General features: G+C 45.5%; 1 protein-coding gene across 1 annotated transcript; it reads left to right on the forward strand.

Moving 5' to 3' along the window:
* Positions 1-217: 217 nt before the first annotated feature.
* On the forward strand, positions 218-2,848 carry ankrd34c (ankyrin repeat domain 34C). Its single transcript, XM_077569274.1, has 2 exons — positions 218-718; positions 1,160-2,848. The coding sequence occupies exon 2, from the start codon at positions 1,201-1,203 to the stop codon at positions 2,785-2,787; it is 1,587 nt and encodes a 528-aa protein (XP_077425400.1). The 5' UTR covers positions 218-718; positions 1,160-1,200; the 3' UTR covers positions 2,788-2,848.
* Positions 2,849-10,838: the final 7,990 nt, after the last annotated feature.

A 10,838-nucleotide genomic window follows, 5' to 3' on the forward strand; every position in this document is an offset into this window, starting at 1 on the left:
AGATCGAAGTTTTGATTATTCCATTATACTTATGACAAGAAAGAGCCTTCTTACAGTTGTTAAAGAAAGACTTACTATACACAGCGCGCGCACACACACTCAAAAGAATAACATATCGCTATATGATTATTTGTCATACCCTCATTTAGCCTATCCTATAGGCACAAACTACATCATGACGACTCATTTCATTTAAAAATGATCTCCCTCTTTTTGAATCTACAATATAATGCACGCACTAAGCATTTATTTCCATGTCAACACTGCCTTTGTGTGCGTGCGTGCGCGCGCAGTGGATGTGCGGCTCATGCGCAGAGGTTCTTGTCAGACGCACGTGTATTTTGGGTACGCTCTGACGTCAAGAGCGCACACGCTTCATTCAACAGGCTACGAAAGTAAGTTATTTATAACCTGCAGCGTCTCCAGGTTACTCTCCTTGAGTGTACACAAGAAGAATCCAAAGCATCCTCCTCGTCGGAATCAGGCGTCTGAATACACAAAAGCCGCGCTCAGGTGTGCTCATATGCGTCCCACCATATCACAACAAAGGGTAGGCGCCCCGGCTGTAACCGAGGCGAGGTGTGGATGGCTCACAAAAGGGGTTGGGGGGGACAATCCCGCGTGAAGTTTGTATTTTGAATTGCTCGTTTTTTCCCATCCTGCTATGACACAGAGAGGCTGCTTGTGAGCATGCATGGGAAGCCTGTCTTCTGACCAGGTAAGACCAATCTACGATTATATTCAGTCTTCAAACAGTGTCACCGCCTCAGCATCTAAATAAATACTGTACTTAATATTCTACCAGGCAATAACCACTGATTGGCTAATAAAACAAGATTAGCTCTATAAATAGATGCCTGATGGGATGGCGTGTGTAGATTGTGTGGCCAGCTTCTATAAATATAGAAGCATTACTGCTTTTATTTCACTTGATGATTTTAGCTGATTGTTATTTTTCACTATTACAGTGACAGAATCACATAATCACTACTGCTGGCTCTTATTGACAACATCTTCGATTTATGTTTTGTATCATCTGTGTCAACAGTCTTTCATCATTAAATTTTTGTGATAGTCCAACTGCCACCTGCTGGTGTTTCCTCAGCATGACAACACATTTTTAATGTGTACTGTACTTTTGATTTTGTTCCCTTCAAAGCTGTAAAGTCTACACAGAGAAAAGCTGTGCTTGCTGGGGCGATGGCTGACATTCTGGAGCTGCGCACAGACGGGAACTCGCTCCTGAAAGCGGTGTGGCTCAGACGCTTGAGGCTCACCAGACTCCTCCTGGAGGGCGGCGCGTACATCAATGAGAGCAATGAACGTGGCGAGACGCCCCTAATGGTGGCCTGCATATCGACGCACAGTGATCAGCAGAGCGTCAGCAAGTCCAAGCTGGTCAAATATTTGCTGGACAGCCAGGCAGACCCCAACATACAAGACAAAGGAGGCCGGAGCGCCCTGATGCATGCTTGCATCCACAAGGCGGGACACGAGGTGGTGGCCCATCTGCTGAACAACGGGGCTGATCCCAGCCTGGAGGACAGGTGCGGGGCTTCTGCTCTAGTTTATGCCATCAATGCAGATGAAAAGCAAACATTGAAGCTGCTCCTGGATGCTTGCAAGGCTAAAGGCAAAGAGGTTATCATTATCACCACCGATAAGTCGCCATCTGGCACCAAAACTACCAAACAGTATCTAAATGTTCCTCCGTCTCCAGAGCTGGTTGAGAAGTCCTCCCCGGCATACTGCACCTCGCCTTCTGATATTGACATCGCTGCATCTCCCACGATTGAGCAAAAGCAACAAAATACTGTCTTCAGTTTCCAGACTAAGTTGAAAACATCCTGCTCAGCCAACAAACTGGCCAACGGGCCCACGTCACCCATGCGGCGCTTCATGAGCCACAAGCGAGCGCGTTTACCTCAGCTGAAGCGTCTGCAGTCAGAGCCGTGGGGGCTGATAGCGCCCTCCGTGTTGGTCGAACGGGCGAACAGCCATGACGAAAGCAAGAAGGCCAGCTCGGACGAGGACATGGTGGCGGGTGTGAACGGCCTGACTCTGAGTAAAAGGGCCGCTTTGTCTCGGCAAAACAGCGTGGACGGCAAAGAAAGCACTTTCCCACTGGTGGGCGAGCAAGGATGCAAAATGACAACCTCGATGTCAGTTCCCCCGACCTCTAAAGCAGCCTACGAAAGATCGCTGGGTCTGCACCAGCCCCTGGCACGACGCAGCACCGTGCCTGCCGAGCAGGAGAGTGCTAGCGTGGGGCACCCCAGTCTCAGAGATAACTTGCACAAGAGGCGACACGGGAACGACCACTACGACTCAGACTTGCAGCTCTACTCTGACTCAGTCATTCTGGACTCCCCAAAGGTGCCAGTGGAGCGAACGAAACTGAACACTTCCCCTCTGGCCATGTTAACCAGCTCCAGAGAGTCCCTCGACAGCAACGCAAGTACGTCCTCACCCAGCACCATACGCCGGCATCCACCGGGCCTCTTGGAGAGGAGAGGCTCCGGCACCTTGCTCCTAGATCACATCTCCCACACCAGGCCGGGCCACCTGCCCCGACTCAATGTCAACCCCAACCCTCCCATTCCTGACATTGGCGCCAGTAGCAAGCCATCCTCGCCTTTGGCTAGTGGTATTCGATCCTTAGCACCAGTAGCACCAAACACACCAAAGAGAGGCGGGCTTAAGTGCAAGAAGAAGCTTGTGAGAAGACATTCTATGCAAGTGGAGCAGATGAAGCAACTGTCTGACTTTGAGGAGTTAGCTCATTAGTCACTAGGGGTGTTTATGCAGAATTATTAGTGTTAACAGCCTACAATCCAGAGGTGGCAAATCCAGGTCCAGAAAATAAGAACCCTGCCACAGCTTGGCTGTAGCCATTGATGCTAGCTAGCTAGCATCTGCGGCTAAAGCCAAACTGTAGCAGGGTTTCACTTTCTGGACCTGGATTGCCACCTGTGCTACACTCTAAAAAGAGAAAGTGGTAACACACGTTTAAATTAAGTTAATCCAAAGTGAATATATTACATTAATTAAATTAATCCAAAGTAAATATAATATGTTCAATTATTAGTTAATTAAACTTAATATTAGGGATGTTCGATACCACTTTTTTTAGACCGACACCGATACTCAAATGAAATTAACTCATTCACTCGCAGCCATTTTCACTGAAGCAACCCCCTTCGCTCTTGGCTGTTTTACTGGATTTTGAAAGGCCCACAGAAAATTGTGTTCTATTGCTATAAAAACATGGAACCTACCAAAAGAAAGATTAGAGTCTCTTCTTTCATCAGAAAAAACATATTTCTATCTGTTTTTGTTTTTCAGCATTAGCATTAGAATATAGCTAAGTTTCATCATTATTTACAAATCTGTGGGTAAATTAGCTTGTTTGCAACATTGCCATGGTTATCTCTTATACTCTGATGACAACTGCTGGCCGTTTTTTGTAATAACTTCCATTGCTTTAAGCGACCTGTTCAGGTCAGAGGCTGCATCAAAGCCTTCTGTATGATCTAGCATAAAAATAAAAAAAAACATTAAAAAAACTTAGAATTTTTTTCTTTGGGACACTTAAAACATTTAAAATGGAACATATTCATACATTTTTGGGAGCAAATGAGCTAATGGCAATTATATATTTTTAATTTTCATAGAGCACACAATAAAACAAATTTCCAAAAATAGATAAATAAAATGAAACAAATAAAATATATAAATATAAATATCTGGTTGTACAACTTCCTTTTAAGGAATACAGTGAAGTATTAAGAATTACTCAAGCTATTTGGTGTGTGATGTTTAATTATATCTTGTTTTGAAATCCATGTTTTTAATTTGCTCATAGCAGTGCAGTAGTCAATGACAATATACTATATAATATACAAAAAATGTCTGCAGTTCAGAGCTAATTAAATTGTTGAGTACCACTGAAGACTATGTGCTCTCTCACTGGAGCCCCCTAGGGCGGTCAATAAATGCAAAATAACAATTTCAGCCTTTAGTCCCTCACCGAAAAACGGTCACAAGAGCGGGGCCAATGCCAGTATCGATAACCGTTGTGAGTATCGATACCGTGAAATGTGTCCTGGTATCGGTACTCGCCCATCCCTACTTAATATACTCACTTTAGATTAACTGAATTCAATCGTTTGTTACCATCCATCCATCCATTTTCGAAACCGCTTAGTCCTCACAAGGGTCGCGGGGGGCACTGGAGCCTATCCCAGCTGGCTTCGGGCAGTAGGCGGGGTACACCCTGAACTGGTTGCCAGCCAATCGCAGGGCACACAGAGACGAACAACCATCCACACTCACAATCACACCTATGGACAATTTGGAGTGCTCAAATAACCTGCCGTGCATATCTTTGGAATGTGGGAGGAAACCGGAGTACCCGGAGAAAACCCACGCAAGCACGGAGAGAACATGCAAACTCCACCCAGGAAGGCCGAAGCCCGGACTCAATCTCACGTCCTCTGCACTGGGAGGTGTACATGCTAACCAGTCAGCCACCGTGTCGCCCCATCGTGTGTTACCACTTGAAGCAATTTTATAAATTGGTCAACAATTCGGTTTAATCTTAAATTGGTTAATTATTTCTCTTTTTAGAGTGTGCATTGTCGGGAAGTACATCCATGAATAGTTCAGTTGTGTAGACTCACAGGTGTGTAGTTATCGAATAACGAACTGGAAAATGAAGTTACAACAGCAATATACATATATTTAACTCCTTTTGTCGCTTCCCACCTTGAGGATTATCTTTTGACACTATTTCTGCTTTAAATGTATTACAGTCTTGAATGTAAATGACAAGTAATGGCACGCACGCACGCAAGCACACAACACACACACAAATACACTAAGGAAATACATGGCAAGGTAATATGCAGGGACTGTGCACTTTGTGCATATGTAGTTAATTACCACTAACAACGGGCTTGCTCTGGAGTCAAGATGCAGCGTATTAGGCAAACCCAGACTTCCCTTTCCCCAGCCATTTCAACCAGCTACTCTGGCGGGATCCCAAGCGCTCCAAGGCCAGCCGAGAGACATAGTCTCTCCAGTGTGTCCTGGGTCGTCCCGGGGGCCTCCCGCCAGTGGGACATGCCTCTCCAGGAGGCATCCAGGAAGCATCCAAACGAGATGCCCGAGCCACCTCAACTGGCTCCTCTCAACGTGGAGTCGTAGCTCATCCCTGAATCCATCCCGGATGACTGAGCTTCTCACCCTATCTCTAAGGGAGAGCCCGGACACCCTGCGGAGGAAACTCATTTTGGCCGCTTGTATCCGGGATCTTGTTCTTTCGGTCACGACCCACAGTTCGTTACTATAGGTGAGGGTAGGAACGTAGATCGACCAGTAAATCGAGAGCGTCGCCTTTTGGCTCAGTTCCTTCTTCACCACAACGGTCCAATACAGAGTACGCATCACTGTCATCAGACGTTGCACCGATCCGCCTGTTCAATCTCCTGCTCCATCCTGCCCTCACTCGTGAACAAAACAAGATACTTGAACTCCTCCACTTGGGGCAGGATCTGATCCCCGACCCAGAGAGGGCACGCCACCCTTTTCCGACTAAGGACCTTGGTCTCGGATTTGGAGGTGCTGATCTTCATCCTAACCGCTTCAGACTCGGCTGCGAACCGCTCCAGTGACAGTTTGAGGTCACGGCTTGATGAAGCCAACAGCACCACATCATCTGCAAAAAGCTGAGATGCAATACTGAGGCCACCAAACCGGAACCCCTCAACGCTTTGACTGGGCCTAGAAATTCGGTCCATAAAAGTTCTGAACAGAATCGGTGACAAAGGGCAGCCTAAGCAGAGTCCAACCCTCACTGAGAATGAGTCCGACTGACTGTCGGCAATGCGGACCAAACTCTGACGCCGGTCATACAGGGACCTAACAGCCCATATCAGAGGGCTCGGTACCCCATACTCCCGAAGCAACCCCCGCAGGACTCCCCGAGGGACACGGTCGAACACCTTGTCTTAATCCACAAAACACATGTAGGCTGGTTGGGCAAACTCCCATGCACCCTCAAGGACCCTGCCGAGTGTGTAGAGCTGGTCCACGGTTCCACGACTGGGATGAAAACCACACTGCTCCACCTGAATCCGAGATTCGACTTCCCGACGGACTCTCCTCTCCAGCACCACTGAATAGACCTTACCAGAGAGGCAATCGTTGGAGCACACCACCCCGGTCTGCCAATCCAGAGGCACTGTCCCTGATGTCCACGCGATGTTGTAGAGGCGTGTCAACCACGACAGCCCCACAACATTCAGAGCCTTTAGGAGCTCTGGACGGATCTCATCCACCCCCGGGCCTTGCCACTGAGGAGCTTTCCAACCACCTCAGTGACTTCGACCCCAGAGATAGGAGAGCCCACCTCAGCATTGGAGGTCTTCAAAATATTCTCTCCACCGACTCACAACGTCCCGAGTTGAGGTCAGCAGCAAACCCGACCAGAATTTCTTCAAAGCCATCCGGAAGTCATCTTCCATGGCCTCACCGAACTCCTCCCATGTCCGAGTTTTTGCCTCAGGGACCGCAGAAGCTGCATTCCACTTGGCCAGCCGGTACCTGTTAGCTGTCTCCGGAGTTCCACAGGCCAAAAAGGCCCGATAGGACTCATTCAGCTTGACGGCATCCCTTACCGCTGGTGTCTACCAGCGGGTTCAAAGATTGCCGCCACGACAGGCACCGACAACCTTACGGCCACAGCTCCGATTGCCTGCCTCCATAATGGAGGCACGGAACATGGCCCATTTGAACTCAATGTCCCCTGCTTCGCTCGGGACAAGAGACAAGTTCTGCCGGAGGTGGGCGTTGAAACTCTTTCTGACAGGGGATTCCGCCAGACGTTCCCAGCAGACCCTCACAATACGTTTGGGTCTGCCATGTCTGACCGGCATCTTCCCACCACCATGTGGTGATCAGTTGACAGCTCAGCCCCTCTCTTCACCCGAGTGTCCAAAAATGCGGCCGCAAATCCAATGACACGACTACAAAGTCGATCATCAAACTGCGGCCTAGGGTTTCCTGGTGCCAAGTGCACATATGGACACCCCTATATTTAAACATGGTGTTCATTATGGACAATTTGTGACGAGCACAGAAGTCCAATAGCAGAACACCATTCGGGTTCAGTTCGGGGGGTGGGGGGTGGTCGGGGCGTTTCTCCCAATCACGCCCCTCTATATCTTACTGTCATTGCCCACGTGAGCGTTGAAGTCCCCCAGCAGAACAAGGGAGTGCCCAGAGGGAGCGCTCTTCAGCACACCGTCCAAGGACTCCAAAAAGGGTGTGTACTCCGAACTGCTGTTTGGTGCATATGCACATATAACAGTCAGGACCCGTCCCCCTACCCGAAGCCGGAGGGAGGATACCCTCTCGTCTACCGGGGTGAACCCCAACGAACAGGCGCCAAGCCAGGCGGCAATAAGTATGCCCACACCTGCTCTGCATCTCTCACCGTGGGCAACTCCAGAGTGGAAGAGAGTACAACACCTCTCGAGATGATTGGTACCAGAGCCCAAGCCGTGTGTGGAGAAGAATCCGACTATATCTAGTTGGAATTTCTCTGCCTCACACACCAGCTCGGGCTCCTTCCCCACCAGAGAAGTAGCATTCCATATACCAAGAGCTAGCTTCTGAAGCCGGGGATCAGACCGCCGAAGTTCCCGCCTTTAGCCACCACCCAGCTCGCTCACCCGACCCCTTTGGCCCCTTCTACAGGTGGTGAGCCCATAGGAAGGGGGACCCCTGTTGCCTTTTCGGGTTATGAAGGGGGAGGGGGGCCTAATGTGTGAAGGCCTGGCCATCAGAGGCTCGCCTTTGAGTCCCTCTAGGCCTGACTAAAGGAGGGGGGGATCCCAGTGACCCGCGTCCGGACAAGGGAAACCAAGATCCAATATTTTTACTCATCATAAGGGGTCTGTTTGAGCCATGCTTTGTGTGGTCCCTCATCGAGGACCTGTTTGCCATGGGTGACCCTGCCAGCCACAAAATAGCTCCTAGGATCATTGGGACACGCAAACCCCACGATAAGGTGATGACTCACGAGAGTGGCTGGACATTTGATGTATTAAAAACTATTTATAACAAATAAAAAGGATGAAAAACATTTTGGTCATAAAATGTGTTTTAGTTCATCATTAATGTTGGCCTCACGTGGAGTAAATAATATGCCTTAAAAGAAGCAGGTGCAACGATATGTTTTGTGGTACTTTGTTGCAGAGGAGGACGAAAAGGAGGATAAATGTTGCCATTGTAACAGCACATGTACTTAGAATATTTAATTTAATTAAAGCCACATTGGTAATAACTTGGTGATCTAATGTCCTTTCACGCTTCTGGCAATCAAATTTAAGATAATAAAAACTTCCATAATGTCTCCACATCTCATGTTTAAAATAAACACAACAATGTAATCGATTGTATTTTTTTGCAGTTTATTGTATATTCAGAATAAATATCGATCTCTTGAGAATGCCTGATTTATTTACTCTTCCATCACGTAAAATGCTGAGTTGATCCCCAATTAGAAAGGAGACTTCCTCGACCCACTTGTAAATATTGTTTGAAGGAAGGAATAGCCATTAAACAGAAATAGAAATTTCAGGAATCTATACAGTTTAAGTCCAATATATTTCTTTTAAATGCCAAAAGCAATGACTTATCGAGTTGATGGTCATTTGTTTTGATGTCTCCAGAGAGGAAGTGAGTCTGTTATCTGTACTGTATGAGTCATGTGTTTATGTAGTGACACCTACTGGCGAAATTACACATTGACATTGAGTGTGCTGTGATTAAAAATCATGGAGGTCATACAAAGTATTAGATTTAGTCATTTTTGTGGTGGGGTATACTAATTTTTACATCATCCTTATTTGAGTAAAACTGAAAAAATGTGTAATCTAATTTATATTATTACCCTTACTTCCATGTTATAAGTTAACCAGATGTATATTACACTTGGTCTTGCCAACATTTTGAAAATTGTTTTTGTGTTTATTGAGAAATGTAACTTTTAAAGGGGGTGTACTCATTTACGCTGATATATATATATATATATATATAAATTAGAGCTGTCAAACGATACATTTTTTAAATCAGATTAATCACATCTTAGAGTTTCGATCAATCACGATTAATCACTCAATAAAAAAGTTTTTTTTAATCCATATTTTCCCCCCGCCAGATTTGAAGAGCACCGGTTATGTTAGTTCTTTAAACATTTATTGTTCATCTTCAACATTTTTTGATCTACTGCACACGCTCATCCTCCTCTTTTTCTAATCAATGAACTACTTGCATAATTTAAAATTGGGAAAAAAATTACCCCAATATTTTGACAAGACAAATATTCTAAATGTCATACGAAAACATTTATTAAATGCTATACTTTAATACATGTAATTATGTTTATTGCTCAAACCTATGCTACCTTAAACGTAGCCATATATATATATATATATATATATATATATGTGTGTATACATATATATATGAATGTATATATATATATATAAGTAAGTGAACCCTGAGCTGCATTGCTTAAAAAAAGCAGTCAAGTATGATCAGGTAGGACAATTGGTAGCCAAACTAACCACTGAAATGGACCAATGAAATGAGAGGTTTAGCAAATAAATTGTGCATCACTGACTGAAACAAAGACAAAACCACATCACTTAAGTCTTACCCAGGTGAACCCATACAGGCCAGTCATCCTGAGAGGAAAAGAAATCTCAGGGGACCTCAGGAAGTGGATAGTGACAGCACACCTGTCTGGGGAAAGCTATAAAGTCATCCAAATAAAATTGAGCTTCATCATTCCACTGTGAAGCTGATCATCTGCAACTAGAGAACACTGAAAATTACCACAATCCAGCCTAGAAGTGGATGACCTTCTAAAATATCAGCAAGACCCACAAGGCAAATGATAATTCAGGTGAAAGATAACCTGTGCATCTTATCGAGGGATTTGCAGACCTCTTTTGCTGCATCAGGGACACGTGCATGCTTCAAAAATCAGAAGAAAAGTCAATCGACAAGGCTTTCATGGAAGGCTTGCTAGGTAGGAAGGCTTGCTAGGTAGAAGCCTCTACTCACAAAAAAGATCAAAGCTGCCTATCTCAACTTTGCCAGATATTACCTGGACAAACCTGAAGCTTTTTGGAAGTCCCTGCTGTGGACAGATGTTAAGTCATGTTTGGTGAAAAGTCAACATTGTATACTAGCAAAATAACCTTCTCCCTACAGTGACGCAGGGGGGTGAGAATGTTAAGTTCTGGGCTGGCTTTTCATCCTCAGGACCTGGACAACTCCACATAGTCCAGGGAATCATCAATTCAGAGGAATATTGTGAAATCCTGGATCATAACCTGAAGCCGTTCTTTGTGAGGTCACAGCCTGGTAGACGATGGATCATGCAACATGACAATAATCCAAAACATTCCTGCAATACAACCAAGGAATGTCTGAAGAACAGCAAGATTTATGTTATGGATGTGCCCAGTTAAAATACTGACTTAAATTATTTCATAATACTGTGGCGGGACCTGAAGCGGGCAGTTTATGCTAGACTCCCATCCAACCTCCTTCAATTGGCTGCATTTTTCAAGAAAGAGTGGCAAAAATCCCCCCAAATAGATGTCAAAGACTGATAAGTAACTAAAGAAAGTGTTTTGATGAAGTTATCATATCAAAAGGTGCAATATCTAATTAAGTGAGAGGTTCACATACTTTTGCACCCATGAAATCTGAGTTTTTCTTAAATCACCAACTTTTGCTCAATAATGAATTACAATAAT

This window comes from Vanacampus margaritifer, chromosome 6, assembly GCF_051991255.1.
Source record: "Vanacampus margaritifer isolate UIUO_Vmar chromosome 6, RoL_Vmar_1.0, whole genome shotgun sequence".
Taxonomy (NCBI): domain Eukaryota; kingdom Metazoa; phylum Chordata; class Actinopteri; order Syngnathiformes; family Syngnathidae; genus Vanacampus; species Vanacampus margaritifer.